Below are 25,691 nucleotides of genomic sequence, written 5' to 3'. Positions count from 1 at the left end.
TTATGGATGAACAAGGAATAAAATGGATAACAACTGTATTCAACAAAATATACGTAACTGGAAAAATACCCCAAAGCTGGTTAAAGTCGACCTTCGTAACTTTTTTGTAAATGCCAAAACATGTGAAGACTACAGAACAATTAACCTAACGAGCCACTTACTCAAAACGTTTCTGAAAGTGATACACGTCAGAATATATAAAAAATGCGAAGAACAGGTATCATGGACGCAGTTTGGATTCCGCGATGCATTAGGCACCCGAGAGGCTCTATTCGCTACCCAAGTGCTTATGCAAAGATGCAGGGATGTTGACTGTGACGTGTATATTTGTTTTATCGACTACAAAAAGGCGTTTGATAGAGTAAAACATGATAAACTCATAAACATCTTGAAAGAAGCGGGAGTAGATGATAAAGACTTGAGAATCATATATAATTTGTATTACAACCAAACTGCCAATATTAAAGTGGATGACCAATTGACAGAGGCAGTCTCCATAGATAGAGGAGTGAGGCAAGGATGCATCCTGTCCCCGGTGCTGTTTAATATATACTCTGAATGTATCTTCGAGCAAGCACTGGGAGAACTACAGGAAGGCGTATTAGTCAATGGAGTGCGTCTGAACAACATTAGATATGCCGACGACGCTGTAGTTTTTACAGACAGTCTAGATGGTTTGCAAAGAATAATGTCGCGCATATCAGATATAAGTAGAGAATACGGACTTGATCTCAATACGAAAAAAACACAGTACATGGTAGTCAGTAAGCGCGAAATATTAAATACACAGCCTTTGGTTAACCAACAACTAAGTGACAGGGTCGACAGTTACACATACCTTGGTACCAACATAAACAGCCAGTGGGACCACAAGTGAAATAAAACAACGCATAGGAAAAGTGAGATCAGCTTTCATAATTATGAAGTCTCTTTTCAGAAGCCACTATTTACCTCTTTCTACCAAAATCTCTATCATCAGATGCTATGTATTTTCTACGTTATTATACGAAGTACAGGCCTGGACACTTTCCGAGGCTTCTTTGAGAAAACTCGAGGCATTCGAGATGTGGTGTTACAGGCGCATTTTGAGAATTTCGTAGGTGGATCGTGTGACTAATGTTGGGGTTCTACGTAGAATAGGCAAGGAATGCGAGATTACTATCACAACCAAAGAGCGCAAACTAGAATACCTTGGCCATGTTATGAGGAATGAACAGAGATATGGCTTGTTGCAACTCATTCTTCAAGGCAAGGTATTTGGAAAGAGAGGACCAGGGAGAAGAAGAATATCTTGGCTTCAAACCCTGAGAAAGTGGTTTAGTACATCGACAACTGGACTATTCAGAATGGCAGCAAGCAAAGTTAGGATAGACATACTGATCGCCAATATCCGGAACGGATAGGCACCTTAAGAATAAGAAGAAGTTTGGTTGCTGTGGTCTGGGTTAACAATAGTGTTTAAGCGCCGTAAGTCATGACTGGAAGCACACATTGGTCGAACGTCTTCTTTTTCAGATAATTTGGCATGTTGCTCTTGAAGATGTCTGATAGAGCTCCATATGCGGTCCATACTAAGGTGATTCTTCTTTGTAGTTTGGCAGTTTGATTGTCCCTGGCAATTTGGATTTCATGCCCTAAGTATTTATATTTAGGGATCAATGCTATTTCGTTGAAGTCGACTTTTGGATGTTTGCTTGGTACCAGGATTGTTATATATTGTGTCTTTCCAAAATTTATGTTTAAACAACTTTCTTACAGGCGGCATCTAACTCAGTAAGCATAGTTCTAATCTCTTTTAAGTTGTCTGTTATAAGAACTATATCGTCTGCGAATCGTAGGTGGGAGAGCTTTTCGCCGTCGACATTTATTCCTTTGGCGCCCCAGTCCAATTGTTTGAAAGCATTTTCAAGTACTGCCGTGAAGAATTTGGGAGATAACTTGTTTCCCTGTCTAATTCCTCGGTTGATTTTTATAGACTTCGCTATCAGTTTGGAGTACCGATCATCTATACGACTTTCCTTTAACGCTCTCATTATGCTGTTCATTTCTATCGTATCAAGTATCAAATGCTTTGCGAAAGTCTACGAAAGGCAGGAAAACATAATAAAACAAAACATAATAGTTGCATCATTGGCTACCATCCCTTACTGGTATAGAAGGGAATGAAATTGCAGATCAATATGCAAAACTTGCCACTGCATCATCTAACATTACGAATGACATCCAAATTTGCAAGGATTTAAAATATTATATTAAAAGTCCAACATTAAAACACTGAAAATCTTTTTTTTTCAACTGTTACTACAGCTGTTTAGGCCTTTCTCCCCTTTTCTCCCTCCTGTTTAGGCAGAGTGATGAGTTTTACTGTATGTCTCCACTTTAAACACTCCAACTGAATCGGTCGAGGAGTGGAGAGCTGTTAGTCTCAAGTTGGTCATTTGGAATTATATCTATGTTTTTTAATTAATTAATTTCCTTAGATTATAATAAAGATAGCGTAAGGTCTTTATTTGGAATATAAAGGATTTTAATCTTTTCATTAAAAGAATGATTAGGATCTAGAAGGTGAAGTGCGTTGTAGAATCTGTTTTTCTCTTATTGAAAGGCTTTTTGTGTTCTGCTATATGTTTGTCAAAGGTTCTGCCAGTGTGACCGACGTTTTTCAAAATATTGTCATAGTTCCTCATAATACCTTTGTTTCGTCTCCGGCCACTCTGTATATAGCACTCGTTGCACACTGTAGAATTACCGGTCCATTTTGGTGTACAAATTGAAAAAAAGAGGAATGTGAATTACTATTTCAAAAATAATTTAGTGATCGCCATAATTGTTACAGTTTAATGATTAGTTTAAAAAAAATAAAATTTTCTTGTAAGTTTTTGATCTCCAAATACTATTGCTGTAACCTCAATGATTAGATAATTAAACAAATTGAATATACAGTGATAAGTGCGCGAATAACCGGTAAAATAAAGCAAAAAATGAAATAAAAAAAATAAACCCGACTTGGACGTCGAAACGTTAATAAAATCATTTTTTTGGTAAAATTGTGGCTTATTTACAATTGAAAATAGTTGATTTCAAAAACTGAAAACATAATACGTTGTGAAATAAAAGGAGATGAAACTAGTAGAAATGTAAAATTATCGATAGGAACCTATAAAAATGTACATTTATTAGGTACGTAGCTGTGACAGTTGCCATACTCCTCCGACATGTCTAAAGGTGGGAAACTATGCAATGTAATGTAAATTTATAGGTTCCTATCGATAATTTCCCACCTCAGCTAGTTTCATCTCTTTTTATTTCACAACAGATTATGTTTTCCATTTCTTGCGTTATTTGGCCGGTTCTCAGCGCATCACTGTATTTACCTACCTACAATAATTTTTATTTAAAACAACTTAGCGACCTTTTTATCACATATTTATTTAAATAATTATAATATTGTACAAATATATATTAAAATTTTATAACAAATATCACATAACATAACAAATATAAATATCACCAGTACATTTTATATACATATGATAAGATATAAAAAATAAGATAAGATATACATATAAGAAGATGTTAGATTTCCTTCATATTTTGAAAAAATTTTCAGTTAAAGATGGATAATATTATATAACTACTTATTAGTACAAAGAATGCTGACGCTACTCGAGTGCTTCCGTTTTCTGAAAAAAAAATCAGAATAATTAATTTGTGTTTAGAGTTCAAACATAAAAGTATTAACGTTCAAATTTAAAATTAGGTTACATAAATATAACTATGTCATATTAGTAGAACTTGACATACATAATATTAATATCTTTGCTACTTCTAAATTTGTATAATAGCATTTTTTAAAAACAAAGGTAATAAATAGTCTTTTTAAACAATGGTAATAGTGTAGTAAGCTCAAAACATTTGAGCATTATCTTCCAGATTCCTATCGTTTAGAAGTGATGTTGAAAAAGTAACTATTCGTTACAAAGTACTCGTTACTTACGAATACCGAAAGTAACGATTACTATACAGAGAGGCAAATCGTTACTTTGATTACTCTGATTACTACGTACTTCGTGAAGGTCGTTATTATAGCGGAATACCTATACAAAATACCTACCTACTGAGAAATACGATTCTCGATATGATTACCGGTACTCAAATGCAAAAGTAACAGAAGTAATCATAGTAATCAAATCATTTTTATGCCTTAAACAGATTGGTGAAGGTCGTTGTTATATCGGAATACCTATACAAACCTACCTACTGAAAAATACGATTCTCGATATGATTACCGGTACTCAAATACAAAAGTGACAAACGTAATTATGGTAATCAAATCATTTTTATCCCTTAAACAAATCGGTGAAGGTCGTTGTTATACCGGAATACCTATACAAAATACCTACCTACTGAGAAATACGATTCTCGATATGATTACCGGTACTCAAATACAAAAGTAATCATAGTAATCAAAGCATTTTTATCCCTTAAACAGATCCGTGAAGGTCGTTGTTATATCGGAATACCTATACAAAATAGCTACCTACTGAGAAATACGATTCAAGATATGATTACATTACCGGTACTCAAATACAAAAGTAACAAAAGTAATCATAGTAATCAAAGTAACGAATGCTGTAAATGATTACTTTATACAAAATACCTACCCACTGAGAAATACGATTCTCGATATGATTACCGGTACTCAAATACAAAAGTAACAAAACTAATCATAGTAATCAAAGTAAGGAATACTGTAAATGATAACTTTATACAAAAGTAACGATTTGTAACGAATACTCAAAAGTAACTATAATCAACATCACTATCACTTCGTAGAAGTATCATCTACGTCCACAATAGATTTTGTTAAAAAGTCTGGGCTGAAGGGACAGAGTGGAAAACTCCCAGACATTCCCAAGGGAAGTCTGGGAACTTTAACCTAGAGATGAGGTACAATAGATCTCTTAGGTCGAGTGGAAGGGTTATTTACTACCAGTTACCAGTCAAAGGATGTTGAACCTAACTTAATAGATTAGCATTAAGGAAAAAATAAATCGATTTTTAAATATATCACCCATGGAATTTCAACTTTTTGCTTTGTGTTCAGGATGACTCATGACGTGAGGAAAAAAGTTTACAAAATAAAAATGGAAAGAAATACTTAACTGCATTTACAGTGCATAAAATGTATCCAATAGTGCATAATCTTGTTAAAATCAGTATATTAAGGGACATATTTTGTGACACCGCAGCAACTGGTGCCCAGGGTTCCTGCTAAGGCGCGTTGTCTGAAGCTTTGAGGGGTTTCGGCACTAAATTTATCCAGACAGATTACTCTAGTGTTTTTGGAGTCGCCGTGCAGGAATACGCCATCAGAACCAGCCTCCAGTACACCTGGTACTTAAAAACCCTCGAAACTCCAGAAGATACCGTGCCTTAGCAGTGACCTTGGTCACCAAGTGGTCAGAGTGTCTGTTCTTATGGCGTATTCATGTTCAGTTACCCCAAAAACTCCATGGTAATCTATTTGCGTGCATTTAGTGCCGAAAACCCTTGCAACTCCAGATGACGTACCTTATCAATAACCGTGGGCACCAGGTGCTCTGGGTGTTGGTTCTGATGGTGTATTCGTCTTTGGCAACCAAAAAAACTCCCACGTAATCTGTTTCCATCAATTTAGTGCCGAAACCCTCGAAACTCCAGAAGGTGATGTGCCTTAACAGTGATACTGGACACCAGGTGAATCGGATGACTTATCCTTGTTGTGAGACCCCTATACCCCCGAGTAATCTGCTTGCATCAATTTAGTGCCGAAAACTCTAGAATCCAGACGACGTACATTAGCGGTGACCCTGGGAACCAGGTGCCCTGGGGTAGGTACTGATGGCGTATTCGTATTCGGCGACCGCATAAACTCACCGAATAACAAAATCTGGTCCTAAATATACCGATTTTGGTACGGTTTATTCAATTTTGGATACATTTAATGCATTTTAAATGCAATTATGCATTTACAACCATTTTTATATTGTAGACTTTTTTCCTGACATCATCCTGAAGGCAATGCAAAAAGTTTCAAGTCGATAGCTGCTGTATTTAAAAATCGATTTTTTCCTGTGTATTTTTTTAAATGATGGCTTAGGCTTAGTATCTTGGCTAGGTATACCGCCAGTTTTTGATGATGTATTGTACGTAACCACTACATACTTGTTTATATTGTTAAAGCTTTCAAATTAAGAAATCTTTAGATATTTCAAAAATGAACATAGATAGGCATAGGAAATTCCAATATACACACAGCGGCGAAATTAACGGAACACCTTAATAATGGGACATATTAGATGTCTCGAATTTCCTAAACCTGTTCGATTTGAGTAATTTTTTAGTATGTATAGCCTTATTATTTAAGAAAATCGATGTAATAACAGTGTTGCTAGATAGGTAAATGTCATTTTATAGTGGGTCTAACAATCATACTGTGTTTTTTCCTTAAAGTTCGGAACACCCTGTGTAATATTCTAGCACATATAAAATATTAAATTTAAAACTTGGTTGTAGACCTAGGCTTTATTAACATTATATTTTTTGATTAATTTGTTTATGTTGGATAATAAAAAAGTTAGGTACGTTAACAACTAGCCATGTGTTTCATCAACAAATCCTTATGTTCTGTTTAGTTTAATAGACAAGCCTAATGTAGGCTATAAGAAATTATACCAATTTAATAGATGTCAAATTATTAACAGTCAAAAAGTGTCTGGTTTTGTTGTGAAAATTACGTCAGATTACGAAAACGTTTCATGCATTTTGTCGGACAGAACATCCAATTGATTTGATACCCTTTCATAAAACTCTCATGCAAAAATCAGACTGCTATTACTAACCAATACGATTTCTGTCATTTGACATGTTCTTCGTGTTCCACTCATTAAATGCCCAGTTGGTGATAAACAACAGTCTGATTTTTGCATGAGAGTTGAATGAAATGGTAACAAATCAATTGGAAGTTCTGTCCGACAAAATACATGGAACGTTTTCGTAGTCTGACTTTCCAAATTTTTAACCTGTTCCACAGTTAAAACTTCCCCTGTTCCAGTGTTCCCATACATCAAAGTTTGTCCGACTTAACACCGTTAAGCTATTAACAAATTTTCAGCTTGCTAATAATCAACTGTTTTTTGGTACGCGGGATCCAGGTTTAATACTCACAGTCCTTGGATATAAACAATAAAAAAAAAATAGGGATGTAAGAGACAGTACGAAAATATGTACCTTTAAATTAGTTCAGAGAAATAAGGAAAAAAATATCCTGTTGGTGACACAACCCTTTCCAGGCCAAAACCAAATTTTTTGAGTAGTATGGACATCTATAATAATAACCTATATGTTTCCTGCAGCCGATTTTGATGATATACATAGTTTTAAACAAATGAAGATCAAACAACGGTGAATTTTCGCTATTTTCGTCTATTACCAAAAAGATAAGCATTTTAAACAAATTTGGGAGTAAGAAACTCATAAATCGTATAAATAACTTCAATACGGCGTTCGCTAAATATGTCTATCCTTATTGGTTGCTTAGAAAATTGCAAAATAAATAATAAATTTTGAGTTTTAATAAATATCCATAACTTATGTAAAAATTAACATAGAACCTTCTTATTTCACGGAATGCTGAGATTTCTGATCCTTAAATCATATCCTAAATTTCAAAGCAATTGGTAAAATAGTTTAAAAGTTATTTAATTTGGTTATCCCAAATTCATTTGTTATTGCAACACTATAAGTCAAAAAATGATGAAGTTACAGTAACACTTTGGATAGTTTATGAAAGGAGAAGATTTACACTACTAATTTAATTTAAAAAAATGACAAAAAATAATTCTAAATATTGCAAAAATATTTTGCAAGAACATGTGAATTAAAAAAAAGGAGGAGGGCTAACTTCGTCGCTAATTGCCCTAGGACAATTTTTTTTCTTTCTAAATGTGTATAAAAATTCAGTCTTTCCAAATATGAAAAAATAATTTTTCTACGGGTAACGGTTAAAAAGTTATTCTAATTGTTTATAAGTAAGCAAAAAATCGACATGTTGTTGCAAAATAATTTTACACTGTTTAAAATTACTTTTTGTCATTTGTTTTTAATAAAGTTAATAGTATAAATGTTCTTTTTTCATAAACTGTCCGAAGTATTACTTTAACCTCATAATTTTCTGACTTATAGTGTTGCAAAAAAATGAATTTGGGATAAACAAATTAAATAAATTTTAAACTATTTTCCCAATTGCTTTGAAATTTAGGGTATGATTTAAGCACCAGAAGTCTCAGCCATCCGTGTAATAAGAAGGTTCCAAGTTAATTTTTACATAAGCTATGAAGATTTATACAAACTCAAAATTTATGATTTATTTTGCAATTTTCTAAGCAACCAATAAGGATAAACATATTCAGCGAATGCCATATTGAAGTTTTTATACGATTTATGAGTTTCTTACTCTCAAATTTGTTTAAAATGCTGAACTTTTTGGTAATAGACGAAAAAACGAAAATTTACCGTTTTTTTTATCTTCATTTGTTTATAACTATGTATAAGTATCATCAAAATCGGCTGCAGGAAACATATAGGTTATTATTATAGATGTCCATACTACTCAAAAAATTTGGTTTCGGCCTGAAGGGGGATGTGTCACGAGAAAAATCTTATTTCTCTGGACTAAATGACCAACCTTATTACAACCGCATGTTTGAAAATATTACTGATAATGCCGAAGACTCAAGTTCTGGATATGTAAATAAAAATCGCTATGAAGGCAGTGTTAGTGACTCTTCTTATGTTTAAAATAAGTATTTGATTATTATAGTTTCATTTAAGTATTTCACTTGCAACAAAAAAAATCCAAAAACAGGTTTTTGGGAACAAAAAAGAGGCAACTCCATTTTTCAAAAAAAAACTTTTACCTCTACAATATAAATGAAAAGTAGTTATTGAATAAATAAGGCTTGTCTAATGTTTCTCTAGAAGGATAAATTTAATTAAGCATAACTTATTATATATTCACATTTTTTAAATATATTAATTTTTTTTCGATTTTCCAACACTTCAGAAAAGTGGAGTTGTCAGGTTCTTTCACCAAGGTCTTCAATTAGTATCAACAGATTCCGGGCGTTTCATTTAAATATAAGCTTGTTTATATATTGATTTTATTTTGACATTGTATTTATTTACGTTTAACATTTCCTTATGGGTTAGTAGCAAACCTAATCTCTTCTTGTTTAAAACATTATTAGTGCATTGAACAACTGACTAGAATATAATCGATCATTGTCAAAATCTCGTTCTGTTGACAATTAACCATTATGTTGTATTTTCTGGGCTGAACGATCGTCAACACCTGTAACGTTGCCTTAAGGTGATGGAATATTTTAACTGCATTTAAGCACTTCTAGAAACATTAGTTTTAATGAGTTTTTTTGTTGTAATTGCCTTCAAACCATAATCAAATTTCTGAACAAATATTGATGACAAAATGTTAGATTGCCAAGATGGATTTCATAATAGAGATTCCGTTACACTAGGGTGACCAAACGTCCCGTAAAAACGGAATGGTTCCGGTTTTTAATGAACGTACCCAGGTCCCGAAATAGTCTCCAGTGATGCCTAAATGTAACAATATCTAATAGGATGCATTCAGAGTTTATACGAAAAAACGAAAAGTTATGTAAGGACAAGCAATGAAAAATCAAAAATATTCGACAGCAACACTGGATTAAAACAGGGTTGTGTCCTGAGCCCACTAATCTTTAACCTAGTACTAGATGACGTAATAAAAGAATGCAAACACAAATTGAGAAAATATAATGTAGGATATTGGAAGTTGAGAATGATACAAATAACAGAACTATGTTACGCAGACGACCTGGTGATCATTGGGGAGTCAGAAAAATAATTACAAGAAAATATAAACATACTGTATGAAGAACTAAAAATCAGAAACATGAAAATAAACAAAGAAAAATCAAAAACAATGATAATTAGAAGACAAAAAGGAAAACATAAAATGGAAGTAGATGACAAGCAACTTGAACAGGTAGACATAATATATACGTATTTTTGGGGGTAATCATAAGCTGGGATGGAAAATTAGAAGATGACATAAATTAAAGAATTACAAAGACTGGTAAGCTGTACAATAATATCAAGAGTAACTTTTTAAATAAAAAAGAAGTACCTAAAAATTTAAAAACGGAAATAGTAAAAAGATTGTGAAACCCACTCTAACATGTCTGTTAATCTTGGGCATTAACAAAAAGACAAAAGAATAGACTAATAAGAACAGAAATGAGATTTTTGAGAACAATAGAGGGAAAAACAAGAAAAGATAAAATTAGAAATCAAACCTTTAGAGAACATCTGAAAATAGACCCAGTTACAACAACAATCGAACAAGGACAACTTCTCGGACATCTACTGAGAAGAGGAGAAGAAAAAATAATAGTAAGACAGATATATGAAGCTAAAGATACGACAAGAAAGAAGAGAGGAATACCAAGAAAGACGTGAACAGAAGAAGTGAGGGAAGCTGCCGACAAAAGAGGAATAAAATGGGAGGAAACAAAAGCATTGGCCATGGATAGAAGGAAATGGAAGGAAATATGGAAAAGAAAAACGACGGAAAACCTAACTCCGTAATAACTCACACCGAAAGGTAGACGAGTTCTGTATTAAGTAAGTAAAGTACAGTGGAACCCCGATAAGTCGGCCTCCGATAACCCGGAAGTCCGGCTAACCCGGACCGATTTTCCTCAGACAAACATTTTAACAAATAAACAATTTAACAATTTTATCAAATAAAAATGTATGTAGGCAAAATAATATTTGAGAGATAAAAATGTGTATTTGTGTAATTTGAACTATACGATAGTAAAAATGATTCATGGCACACGGCGGCAGAGCGACCGTCTCGGCTTATCGGAAGGAACAGGCACATGTCTGTATTCCTTTTCCTTTATTTATGTCAAACTGTTTTAGCATTGTTTAAAATTAGTCTAAGAGCTAGTGAACCCTCCGACTAACGGTCGTCCTGTAAGACTAGAAATTTGTCTAGTGATAATTCATAGCACACCAAGGCTAAAAACCATGACCTGGCAGACATCAGCGGTGCACGTGTATCTACCAGGTGAATCGAAAAGTGCAAATTTAGGGGGTAAAATAAACTTTCTCCTGTAAGGTTTAAATTTAAGTATGTGTTTGAGTAAGTCATTTAGAAGAAATGTGTACAATGACAGGCGATTCTGAAGAGCATAAGACCTTGCCAGGCGAGGGGAAAGATTAGGGGGTTTTTCCTAAAATTATTCTTTTTGCATCGAACAAATTTTTTTATGTTTTTTGAATCATTCCAAACAGAAAAGGTCTTTATTGATTTTTCTCTTAAGTTAACAGTTTTTGTTATATAAGCGATTGAAAATTTTGAAAATTGCGAAATCGGCCATTTTAACCCTAAATCGGACATTTATCTAAAAATTTCAATGTTACCAAGGTACGTAGATATTCTTTAAACATTGATTTATGAAATCCTAAAGAGTTTTTTGCAATAAAATATCGAAAACACCTTTGTTTTTTTAATTGCTAATCAAGCGGGAGCGACACTGTAGTATAAGTGAGGACGTTTGAGTTTGCATAAATTCATTATCTCGGGAATGGGCAGATTTGAAGAGAAATCCTCAGACACATCGTTTTTTTTCTTGAATTATGACTTTTTGGCATATATATAATACTAGTGACGTCATCCATCTGGGCGTGATGACGTAACCGATTATTTTTTTAAATAAGAGTAGGAGTTGTGTGATAGCTTATTTGAAAGGTTATTTAATTTTCTATTCAGTAATATAAACATTAATATAATTATTTATACAGGGTGTACAAAAAAAAGTTTTCTTCTATTTGTCAAATTTAATCAAAGTTAATTTAATAAAAAAAATTTTTTGTACACCCTGTATAAATAATTATATTAATGTTAATATTAGTGAATAGAGAATTAAATAACCTTTCAAATGAGCTGTCACACAACCCCTAATCTCATTTAAAAAAATCATCGATTACGTCATCACGCTCAGATGGATGACGTAATTAGTATTATATATAGATATATATATATATATATATATATATATATTATATATATGCGAAAAAGTCCTACTTTAAAAATAAAAATCGACCTGTCTGAGGATTTCTCTTGAAATTTGCCCATTCTCGAGATAATGATTTTATGCCAACTCAAACGTCCTCACTTATACTACAGTGTCGCGCCCGCTTGATTAGCAATTAAAAAACAAAGGGGTTTCCGATATCGTATTGCAAAAAACTTTTTGGGATTTCATCAATCAATATTTAAAGAATATCTACCTACTTTGGCAACTTGGAAATTTTTAGATAAATGTCCGATTTAGGGTTAAAAATGGCCGATTTCGCAATTTTCAATTGCTTATATAACAAAAACTATTAACTTAAGAGAAAATCACTAAAGACCTTTTCTGTTTGGAATGATTCAGAAAACCTAAAAAAAAATTGTTCGATGCAAAAAAAATAATTTTAGGAAAAACCCTTAATCTTTCCCCTCGCCTGGCAAGGTCTTATGCTCTTCAGAATCGCTTGTCATTGTACACATTTCTTCTAAATGACTTACTCAAACACATACTTAAATTTAAACCTTTCAGGAGAAAGTTTATTTTACCCCCTAAATTTGCACTTTTCGATTCACCTGGTAGATACACGTGCACCGCTGATGCCTGCCAGGTCATGGTTTTTAGCCTTGGTGTGCTATGAATTATCACTATAAAAATTTCTAGCCTTACAGGACGACCGTTAGTCGGAGGGTTCACTAGCTCTTAGACTAATAAATGACTAAAAGACTATTTAAAAAATTATTTTTTAAAACAATGGTCTTAGTCTGTTCCTAAATAACAACATTGTTCCTTGTGACCGTATTGTGTGTAGTACAGTCGCGTCGTATTGTTCACTTCCGTTCTGTAATCGTGCTTCAGATTGTGTTTGCGTGTTTTTTGTCTACGTAATGGCAACAAAACGTAAAAATGTTGTAGTGACAATGGAAAAGAAACTAGAAGCATTAGGTAGGATTGATAAAGGCGAATCTTTAAAATCTATTTATTGCAGCATCATATGATGTCGGTACATCTACAGTATGACTTGAGTTTTTTACCAAGAAATGAACAATAGTCTACACTCTATACAACTATACGTAATTTAGATGTGTACTGTGCATATGTGTTTCATGTTTTTGTAATTATAATGGAGGATATCTATAAGTATACCGTATTTTATTAATTTTTACCATATTCTCCGGCTAACCCGGATTTTCGATAACACGGATCGGCTGCGGTCCCGATTAATCCGAGTTATCGAGGTTCCACTGTATTCGCGGTGTGCAAGTACTTGGAAGGGATACGCGAAACGATCGTGCGCGAATAGCGGAGAAATATTGTAACTTTCTTAAATAATTCATATTATCAATTGAAATTGTCAAATTGACGTACATTTCATACCTATTGTCATTTAAGAAGAAAAACTATATATTGCTCCACAATATTGATATGATAGGCAATTATTATATAAAGCTAAATTTAATTAATTGTATTTTGATTGCAGTACTGCCTTTTAATAACTAATTTTATTTACTGCATACAATTGTTTACGTTTAGATAACAGAACCTAAATCTTATTTTTTCTTCTTATTATTTTTTTGGACTATGGCCTTGACAATTATCCATTAACCAGGACCATATGCAGGCCCGCCGAGAGGGGGGTACAGCCGGTACATTTTACCGGGGCCCGGCGATGTAAAGGGCCCGGCGTCGATAAGAGCAAATCAATTTTTCCCGTTTTTTTTTGCTCTTCACTTTATGTGTATAATGCGTTTAATTAACACTCCGCTATGAGCTTTAACTGTATTTTGAAATATATTTTATTGTTTTATTCTAAAAACGGAACAAGAAGCTTGCCAGATTTTGTGATGATTTGCCTGGGCCTAGTAGTGACACGACACATAATTTTGAGGCCGACGAAATATTTTTATTAAATTAATATTAATATTTAATATAAATATTTAATATTGTCATAGATTTTTTAAGCAATAATAATTAAGCAATTTAACCCGCTGAAGAGGAAAGATCCTTTTAGTTGTCTTTCTTGCATTAAAAATGCTATGATATCTACAATGAAATAGGATCCGTTAACTCTCTTAGCAACTTGATGCACTGATCATGATTTGGTAAAATCATGGGATTTTTTGAAAATTATAGACATCTTTTAAAATCAGAAAACTCGAAAAGCACCTGTATTATAAAAGTTTTCCCTATTATAAATATAATTACAATTGAATAAAATTTATATTTGAAATGTCTGTTATTATTTATTACTGATAATTTTATTTTTTGTAAAAATTAAACCATTTTTTTCGCTCTTCACTTTTTGCGGGGGCCCGTTCTTCAGTTGTTACCGGGGCCCGCTCATTCCTCTCGGCGGCCCTGACCATATATGATTGGCCAATATAATCAAAAGTGCGAATTAAAGTGCAAAGCCTAGAAATAGGTGTCGCTTTTCCGAACTTGCACGGTCCCAATAAGCACATAGTAGACGTCCTATTATGTAAACAAATTTGAATTATCTTTACTTTTAATTTATATTTTTATTCACTTTTGTGGGTATAAAAGGAACTAATAGTTCTAATTGTTACCATTACACAAAAATGCACAAAAATTGACTCGAAATTGTTTTCTTTATTTTTGATTCGTTTCTGCTGGTCATATTACAATCACTAGCAGAAGTGGTTAAAATACGAGGATTCAAAATACTTGATTTATAAAAAACGATATTTATCCCGGGGATATGACTCTCGTAAGCTTTAATGACTTAAAAGCAAAAGTAACATAATATTCTGTCATCATAATTCATATTATAAGAATTTATATCTGATTTTTTCTTCGTGCCTGATCGTGCAAAAGATTTAATAAGCTTCATGGGTGTCTCAGTGAATATACCGGTATGTATCAGATATTACTACTGACCTCGCCCGTGGCTTAACCAGCGATGTTCACTTATCAACCCTAATTATTCAATGAGTTTTTTGTTTTGAAGGAATTAAAGACAAATTTGAATGCATTAAACAAATTTATATAGGGCGTCAACCATTTACTCTTTTTAGGTATTAATATAATAAGGACTAACAAAATAAATATTAAAATCAAAACAAAAACATTTACATAGTTTATCGACTATCGATAAGAAGTACCAGAAATTCCAAATATCAAATGTTACTGAGTGTTTTATGTGAGAAGATAATTATTAGTTCTTATTTGATTCAAATTTACATACCGGTTGTCTTTAGTTAGGAAGTTAAATATTACATTTTATGTTATGCTAATTGGTATAAATAACGATTGGTATCGGTATACATGATCAAACTACACTAACATGATCAAATGTATCTATCAAAAGGCAACGGCTAGGGTAAGACTATCTGAAAAACAAACAAATAAATTCTCTATACAGCGAGAAGTACTGCAAAGAGACACCATCTCACCAAAGTTATTAACAACCCTTTTAGAACACACTTTTTAGAAGGCAGATCTGAACGAATATGGTATCAACCAGGGCTGAATTTGAGGGTAGCAGGCAGGGCAGCTGCCAGAGTCCACCACATTCCGGGGGCGCCCGCATTCCGGGGCCCCCACAAAGCTCCAAACGTAAAAAAATCAGCACACTATTAACATAGAATAATTTTTGTCAATAAATTAACTGTAATAGTTGGTTACATGGACAGTTTCACTCCTGTTGAAAGGTTTCTAATATTTTTCTCAAATCACGGTCATAAAGCAGAAGATATATTTAATTCTCTAATGAAATTCTTACAAACACCTGATATCGATATGAAAAACTGCAGGGGAGAGTCCTAGAGAATAAAATATCTAGGCGTTGTGGATTCCGTGTGCTGCCCACTCTCTAAGTTTAGTTGCAAAAGCTGCAGCTGAGTGTTGTCCTGCTGTCATAGCATTCCTTGATTTCTTAGAAGAACTATATGAACTATATGTATTTTTCACTTCCTCCACATATAGATACAACTTTTTAATCGAATGTTTAAAAGCTGCGTCTAAAGCCCTTTCCAGTCAGATGATCCCATTTGGAATCATGTCACTGTTGCATTGATTTATTTGACAGTTCTGTCATTGACTTATTTGACACTGTATTGATTTATTTGATGCTGCATTAGTTTATTTGACAGTTCTATCAGTAAGCGCTAGTCAGAAATAAATGTGAAACTTCGAAACCCAAAAATAATTTGGGACGGAAAGGGAAGCGAGAGCAACGCCGGCCGTGGCAGAAATATTATTGTTCCTAAAAGTAAATACTACGAGATGGTCATCTAGAAGTGATGCAGCAAAAGCACTAGTTAAAGGTTATAATCAGATTAAAGGAGCATTGTCCAAAATTTCAGAAGACAATGAGCAACAATTTAAAACTCGTAGCGTTACAAATAGTTACAGAAATATTTGCAATATTTTGAAATCTCAGAGAGGACAAACAGCAGTAAGATTCAAATATTGGCCATAATTCAGGAGTGGCGGCACTTATATCACTTCATCAATTTATATTCTTTTAAGGAATATTCGACTGACTCCATTGAATTATGGAACATCCCCAAAGATTGAAATGACAATATCAGAGATTTAAGACTCAAAAGTTTACTATTGTAGATCAGTTCAGTTCCTCTTTAAGAGGCTTTCTGCATATGAATTCATTCATTCCAATTTTGGGTTATTACATCATTTGGAAAATTTAACTCCCAAGGAAGTTAAAAATCACTCACTGCAGCTTACCGACATTTATAGCAATTATTTAGATGAAAACCTAGCTGTCGAACTGGTAAACTTTAAAGAAGAAATCGGCTCAACAAATATAACTTCAAATGTACCGACCGCTAAAAGAGAAAAAATGTGAAAGATGCGTTTCCAAGGTTGAGGATGCACTTTCGTTTATAATTTATAGTTTATATTTATAGACAAGGCGAAAACAGCGGGTTCGTTGGGAAAAATATTCCCATGAGATTTTTTTGCATAATTACATTCGTGAGACATCCCAGAATAAGGTTCAAGAAGTCGCCCACTTCAAAAGTGGCCCAAATTTTTTTTAACAAATTTTTTTTAATAAAATTGCCAAAATCTATATTTTTGGCCAGGACGATTATTTTGTAGGTTTTTTGGACTATTCTGGATAAAAAAGGTCTCTCTCTTATAATTTTTCTCCAAAGTTGACCGTTTTCGAGTTATAAGCAATTTAAAATTGAAAGAAACGAAAAATGGCGATTTTCAAGGCTTATAGACTAAGAGCCGCTATAGGTGAAATTTCTTAATCATTTTAGGCACGATGGGACCCTATAACTTAAATAGTAGAACCTAAAAGAAAACGTTTGAGCACTGTGCCGTCACTTTTCAGTGGCACATGCGTCTACAGAGGCGCATCAAACTTTCCACTTATGGACGGGATACATAAATTAAAAAATACCCTCCCTTATTACCAGAATTTAATTTTTTTCATTTTTTTAAGTTCTATGTGATTAGGACATACGATTCATCGTAATTTTAACCCACCACCCCCTTCTCCCTGCCCCCACCATCAAAAACTTTATTTTTCGATTTTATTTTTTTTTTGGTAGGTAGGATGCAATCAATTTTAAAATTTCAAAAAATTCACACGCATAGTTAAGGCTTTTATAAAACACGTCATTTTTTTATAGAATTGCAGGTTGAGTGTACATAACCTCAAAAAATTTTTAAAATTTGTTTTTTGGAAAAGAGTGTATAACTTTTTTTTGGGGACTGCTGCAGATCTAATTTTTTCTTAGTCTTGTGTATTTTATCAAACACTATATTTCTAATTTTTTTTCAGATTTTTGTGTAACGCTGGTCACCTTCAAAAATCCAAAAAACTGTTTTTTTGAGGGGGTTTTGGGGGTTTTGAACGTGTTTTTCTGATTTTTAAATATTATAAAGGACTCAGTTACTTCAAGTTACATATAACCTATAAAAACTAAATTGATTTGATATATTATAAAATAGGGAAAATCCCCCAAATCCCCCCAAAAAACAGTTTTTCGGATTTTTGAAGGTGGGGGAGCCTTACGGAAAAATCTGAAAAAAATTAAAAATATAGTGTTTGATAAAACACACAAGATTGAGAAAAAATTAGACCTGCAGCTATTCCTCAAAAAAAGTTATACGCTTTTCTGAAAAAAAAATTTCTTTTAATTTTTTGAGGTTATGTACACTATACCTATGGGTCTATAAAAATAGGCATGTGTTATAAAAGCCTCAGCTATGCGTGTGAATTTTTTGAAATTTTAAAATTGATTGCATGCCACCAAAAAAAAATAAAATCGAAAAATGAAGTTTTTGATGGTGGGGGCAGGGGGAAGGGGGTGGTAGGTTAAAATTACGCTGAATCCTATGTGTTAATCACATAGAACTTAAAAAAATAAAAAAAAATTAATTCTGTTAGTAATGGAGGGTAACTTTTAATTTATTTATCCCGTCCATAAGTGGAAACTTTGATGCGCCACTGTCTACGCATGTGCCACTGAAAAGTGACGGCACAGTGTTCAAACGTTTTCTTTTAGGTTCTACTATTTAGTTTATAGGGTCCCACCGTGCCTAAAATGATTAAGAAATTTCACCTATAGTCTATTAATAACTCGGTTAAAAGTTATTATTATGAAAGTCAGAAAGTGACTAAATCAAAGTCTAATGCCCCCCCCTACAAGATCCTGAAGAAATTTTTGTCATTATTTTATTACTAAGCTGTTATTTTTAACTAATAATATTGAGCGCCATGCACGTGGTAGCCGGCCATAAATTCTGAGTGCGAGAGAGATGCCACTCCGGCAGTCCAATTGTGCATCTTACTTGCACTCACATTTACGGCCGCCTACGGCGTGCATGGCGCTCATTATTATTACTTAAAATAACAGCTTAGTAATAAAATAATGACAAAAATTTCTTCAGAATCTTGTAGGGGGGGCATTAGTCTTTGATTTAGTCACTTTCTGACTTTCCTAATAATAACTTTTAACCGAGTTATTAAGCCTTGAAAATTGCCATTTTTCGTTTTTTTCAATTTTAAATTGCTTATAACTCGAAAACGATCAACTTTAGAGAAAAATTATAGGAGACCTTTTTTATCCATAATGGTCCAAAAAACCTACAGAAAAATTGTCCGAGCCAAAAATACTGATTTTTGCAATTTGATTAAAAAAAATTGTTAAAAAAAATTGAACCACTTTTCACGTGGGCGAGTTCTTGAACCTTATTCTGGGATGTCTCACGAATGTGATTATGCAAAAAAATCTCATGGGAATATTTTTCCCAACGGACCCGCCGTTTTCGCCTTGTCTATTATACTAAATTTACATTCAAGATGCAGTAGAAATAAACAAACCAAAACACGTAAAATGATACTAGGAGCACTCCTGAATCATAATTTACAATGTATAAACTTTAGAAATCATGATTTGGGATGTAAAATGTATATACATTGATTCGGGAGTGCTCCTAGTAGCATTTAACGTGTTTTGGTTTATTTATTTCTACTGCATCTTGATTGTAAATTTAGTATAGCTCTGCTGCTAACTAATTGTATTGGAGAGATATCATTCTCAAAACTTAAGTTAATTATTAAAAATCGACTTCGGTCTTTAATGGGCCAGGAGCGTTTGAATCATCTCTCTATAATGGGAATTGAGCACGATGTCTAAAGGTACGTATCCATTAGGTTGGTGCTCCGTGCTCCGTGTAGCTGCTGGAATGGATACGGCATGCGCTCCTCTACAATATAAATCCCCACCGATTGGATCGCCGAGAATGAGCACCGAGTGGGAGCACCAACGTATCCACTATATCGAGCAGCTACACGGAGCACTAAGCTAATGTATACGTACATTTAAAGCAACTAGACATGCCCGACGTAATCAAGGAGTTATCAATTAAAAATCTCGAAAAGTACTCCGACTTGAACCATACATGTTACTATGTTTAGTTTTAATATTATACTGTCACCAGATACAGTTCTTGTATTTTTTATTATTTAAAAATATATTTATAAAATTGGATCAACATTTTTTTAATTTCTAAAAGAGAAAACCCTGTAGTTGGCCGTATACTAAGCCAAAGTTATGACAACAATGCAATGGTAGGAGGTAGGGTCCTACACTAATTCTGCCCCCACTGCCTTAAATCCGGCTCTGGTATCAACATAAATGGAGAGAAGCTCAGTCCTTTGAGATTCGCAAATGATATCGGCCTAAAAATTAAAAAAGACGTAAATAATGACTAATCTGGTGCTAAATCGTAATATTGTTTTGATGGAATGGATATTGAGCAGACTGCATTTTACAAGTACTTGGGACATGAAATTCGGAAATTCGGTTGGGCAGAGATAACCAGACGTGCGAGCTCCCACGTCGTATAGGATTAGCCTGGACAGCGTTTGGTAAACTGAACTATGTATTTAAATCAGACTTATCCATGTGCCTGAAAAGGAAAATCTTTGACCAGTGTGTGTTGCCTGTATTCACTTATGGAGCGGAAACATTAACACTGCCAAAACAGGTAGTGAACAAGATTCGCGTAACTCAGAGGACTATGGAGCGCCAGATGTTGGGTGTCTCCCTGAAAGACCGAATCCCAAACGAAGAAATAAGTCGTAGAATAAAACAACAGACGCTGCCGAAAAAATGGCGTCGCTAAAGTGGAATTGGGCAGGACACGTCGCCGGGTTGTGATTGACAAAAGGTATTGTTGAGGGGAGGCCACGAGAAGAAGCACTACGGAGCAGAGGATGCCCACCAACCAGATGAACCTCGGATCAGATGGTTATCGGTAACTAGATGGAAGCCGCACAAAACAGAGACAAATGGAAAGAGCTGATGGAGACCTATGTCCAGCAGTCGACGCGTACGGGTTGATGATGATGATATGATGATGATAATGATATGCTAATTATTTATTAAAAGTGTGTGTTTATTTATGTTGTTTTTCTAGGTGTACTAAATACGCATGCAGTTTTGTTTACAGACCTGTTCTGACTATTGGCAGCGAATCAGGATAAACAGAACGGCAAAAGAGCAGCATATAGATTGAGATGTGGTTTTTAAGATGAGTTAAAGGTGCTACCAAAATGGATAGAATAAGGAACACAGATATAAGGAGCGGACTGAAAATTCAATCCACATTTAAGTTTATAGAACAGAGACAGCTGATTTGGTGCGGTCATTTACACCGATGAAAGATACCACACCAGTGAGAAGAGTATAGAAAGAAAAATATTAAAAAACAAAAAAGAGAAAAAAAATACCAGGTTTTTGTAAAAGGTATATTTCAAATACCCTAAATAAGGGTCACAATACAAAACGTTTTCAGATTAAGAAATCCATCATCAGTGTTTAAAAGCCAAAAAGTGCATGCCTGAGCCACCAAAATGTATTTTGGCAAATGTATAGCCAAGATATAAGGAACAGACTGAAAATACAATCCACATTTAAGTTTATAGAACAGAGACAGCTGATTTGGTGCGGTCATTTACACCGATGAAAGATACCACACCAGTAAGAAGAGTATAGAAAGAAAAATATTAAAAAACAAAAAAGAGAAAAAAAATACCAGGTTTTTGTAAAAGGTATATTTTAAAATACCCTAAATAAGGGTCACAATACAAAACGTTTTCGGATTAAGAAATCCATCATCAGTGTTTAAAAGCCTAAAATTGCATGCCTGAGCCACCAAAATGTATTGGGTAAAAAATATTTTGGTGGCTCAGGCATGCAATTTTTTACTTTTAAACACTGATGATGGATTTCTTAATTTGAAAACGTTTTGTATTGTGACCCTTATTTAGGGTATTTTAAAATATACCTTTTACAAAAACCTGGTATTTTTGTGATTTGTGGTATACAGCCAGCTACAGGAAGTTTATTTTCCTCGTGGATTTTTTAAAAAAGAGAAAGACTAAGACAGACATGGAATGAAGTAATCGGAAAGATATTAGAGAGAAGAGGAGTGACGAAGAAGAAGAATATCTACGATATTCAAAAAGGTTTTACACCTCAAAACAATCTTCTAACATGGATACAGGGTGGGGCATTAGTGTGACAAAGTCCAATTACTCGTTTGTCGTAAGAGATACAAAAAAAGGATATTTAAGTTAAAGTTGGGGCACGGATTGGACCATAATCTAAAAATATTTTTAGATATACAGGGTCATCCGTATTGACAGGGTGACACAAACTTATTTTTTTATGGAACACCCTGTATATTTTTACATTTTTGGATTCTCCTCGATGTTTTCTTTCTCAAAATATAGGATTTTGTAATATTATACGAGGTAGTTTAAAAGATAATTACGTTTTATTGTTAATTTCGTAGCAATATTAACACTCTGTAGAATTGTAGTGATTCGACATCAAATTTTCTATTTACGGTCAAACGACTTTTAATATAGTCTACTATTGTTAAACATTAATAATATAGCTAAAAATTTAATATTAATATACAGGGTTGGTCAAAACTCGGAATAAGTATTTTCTGAGTTTTCTTAAATGGAACACCCTGTATTTTAGTATTATATTGAAATGATATTTTATGGTACTTTTTTATTTCTTAAGCATTCCCTATACCTAAGTGCTTTAATTTTTGAGTTATTCGTGATTATTTAATCCAAACATTAATTGCACCAAAAATTACGTGAAATTTTATTAGGTGGCTGTGGAAATATACAATCAAAAATAATTTAAAAAAAGTAGGTAATAATCTAGACTGATCCTTAATTTATTAATATTGGATGAGATATCCAAATACCTACGTAGTTAAGATTGTTGGTGCGTAAAATATGAATAAAAACATACAAGATTCCACCTAGTGGGATATGACAATAAATTGGCTAAAACATTTGACATTATACTATTTTTATTGTTCCAGTTGCTTTGTTACCATTACTAATATTAATTTTGTAATAAATAACTGATGAGTAACTGACTAAAATGGTTTTTGTGCTAGGAGAGTATAACAAAAATGTGCTACTAGCAATAACAATTTTTCATCAGCAATTCCCTAATACACGAAAACCAAGAAGAGAAACTTTTGAAAGTATACTAAAACGGTTTCAACGAACTGGTTACTTAAATTAGCAGAAACCTGATCGAATAAAAACTATTGTAAATGAATAAAATGATTTAAATGTAATCCTTAGTATAACCGAGGATCTGCATATTAGGAAGAACGTTCTTATAATCTAACTATCTAGATCTAGACTGTTGAAAGCGTTTTAGTGTACTTTCAAAAGTTTCTCTTCTTGGTTTTCGTCTATCAGAAATTGCTGATAAAAAATTCTTATTGCTAGTAGCACATTTTTGTTATACTCTCCTAGCACAAAAACCATTTTGATCAGTTACTCATCAGTTACTAATTTATGGTAACAAAGCAACTGGAACTATTTAAATATAAGTATAATGTCAACTGTTCTAGCAAATTTATTGTCATATCCAACTTGGTAGAATCTTGTGTTTTTATTAATATTTTACGCACCAACAATCTTAACTACGTAGGTATTTGGATATCTCATCCACAATTAATAAATTAAGGATCAGTCTAGATTAGTATCTACTTTTTTTTAAAATTATTTTTGATTGAATATTTGCACAGCCACCTAATAAAATTTCACGTAATTTTTGTTGCAATTAATGTTTGCATTAAATAATCACGAATAACTCAAAAATTAAAGCACTTAGGTATAGGGAATGCTTAAGAAATAAAAAAGTACCATAAAATATCATTTCATTAGAATACTAAAATATAGGGTGTTCCATTTAAGAAAACTCACAAAATACTCATTCCGAGTTTTGACTAACCCTGTATATTAATATTAAACTTTTCGCTATATTATTAATGTTTAACAATAGTAGACTATATTAAAAATCGTTTGACCATAACTAGAAACTTTGATGTCAGATCACCACAATTCTACAGGGTGTGAATATTTCTACGAAATTAACAATAAAATGTAATTATATTTTAAACTACCTCGTATAATATTACAAAACCCTATATTTTGAGAAAGAAATCATCGAGGAGAATCCAAAACTGTAAAAATATACAGGGTATTCCATTTAAAAAAACATAAGTTTGTGTCACCCTGTCAATACGCGTGACCCAGTATATCTGAAAATATTTTTAAATTATGGTCCTATCCATGCCCTAACTTTTATGTAAATAACGTTTTTTCGTATCTCTTACGACAAACGAGTAATTGGACTTTGTCACACTAATGCCCCACCCTGTATATAAATCTATTAGTTTTTAACTATCACTTACCAACACATATTCCATCCTTCTCTGTAAAAGATGATCTGCATTCACATACTCCAGCAATACATTCTAGTCTATTTTCCTTTTCTGGGTAGGGATCATGACAGTCACTATGAATTAAACAGTGGTCTCCCAGTTCTAAAATACAGATAGTTAAAAATCAACAACAAACTGAAACTAGTCGTTAAAATAAATATAATCAATAATAAAGTAAATCTCTGTTAATATACTCGTAAACTGAATTCGCTCTACCGAGATTCACTTTGAAACATTCGGAATAGGAAACATACAACACAAAAATTCCTACCTCACACTATTAACTGCTAAAATCAACTTAATCTTTCATTAAAAAAAGAAGAATTATTAGAAGTAGTGGGAGTGTCTACTAATCTCATAAAATTTTGTGGAGTTTATTTCTACAAAATATTTTTATTTTGTACAATAAATGATTTTCTCATTTGTTATCAATACATTATAATGGTGTAATAAATAATTATTGATTGGCGTAAGGTTTATGTTATTTTTATGTCTGTTTATTATTAATAATATTGGCTATGAGCAGGTGCGTTGGTTGTGCAGTAATTTCCAGTCACTTCTGACAACTGAACTTTCCAAAAAAGAAATTACTAACGTCAGTGTCAAAGTGAATCTCGATAGAGCGAATTCAGTATACTAATCGTAATCGTGGGCTGAAAAGTTCGTAAGCTAACAGAAAAAAAAAGAATGTGTGTGTACTTTGTACGCACGTAAGAAGTTATACTTCTATTATATGATTTCAACGAAATAAATATACTTTAAACAGTTTATTTGTATTTTATTTAAATATTAAACTAATTTTAATACTTACCACTTTCAAAAAATTTTTATTAAAATAATACCAAAAATTAAAAAAAAAAGAAGGAATATGAATTGTCCGGATTTGAACGTGGGACCTCTCGATCGGTAGTCTCTCTGTTTACATCACTTCTCAGACATAAATTAAAGTTAATTAAAGAGAGATTGTAATTATTGCAATCACGGTGACAAATAGATCAAGAGAAGCATAAAAATAAAAATGTTTTAATAATACTTATTATCTTACTCCCAAGCAAGACAAATCCAAAGACACAAAAATTATAATAAGTAACTATATTTACTAAAAACACTAATATATTCTTTTCTCGTCTTATTTGCGCTAATACATAATAAATTGAAAAATTTAGCAACTAACTCCATACTGTCGGTGTGTGCAAAAATTCACTCTCAAACGCGCCTAAAGAAGTATAA

General features: G+C 33.0%; 1 protein-coding gene across 1 annotated transcript in view; it reads right to left on the bottom strand.

The window, feature by feature from the left end:
* Positions 1-3,409: 3,409 nt before the first annotated feature.
* Positions 3,410-25,691, bottom strand: part of LOC114328554 (prion-like-(Q/N-rich) domain-bearing protein 25) — a 151,441-nt gene continuing 129,159 nt past the window's right edge. The window contains exons 5-6 of the mRNA XM_028277427.2: positions 24,432-24,563; positions 3,410-3,683 (exon numbers count right to left, since the gene is read on the bottom strand). Coding sequence (XP_028133228.1) covers positions 3,607-3,683; positions 24,432-24,563 — 209 coding nt within the window. The 3' untranslated portion in view covers positions 3,410-3,606. The remainder of the gene's footprint in view (positions 3,684-24,431; positions 24,564-25,691) is intronic.

This window comes from Diabrotica virgifera, chromosome 5, assembly GCF_917563875.1.
Source record: "Diabrotica virgifera virgifera chromosome 5, PGI_DIABVI_V3a".
NCBI classification, from domain to species: domain Eukaryota; kingdom Metazoa; phylum Arthropoda; class Insecta; order Coleoptera; family Chrysomelidae; genus Diabrotica; species Diabrotica virgifera.
The sequence above is the reverse complement of the archived record's forward strand: the minus strand, read 5'-3'. Positions and strand labels throughout refer to the sequence as shown.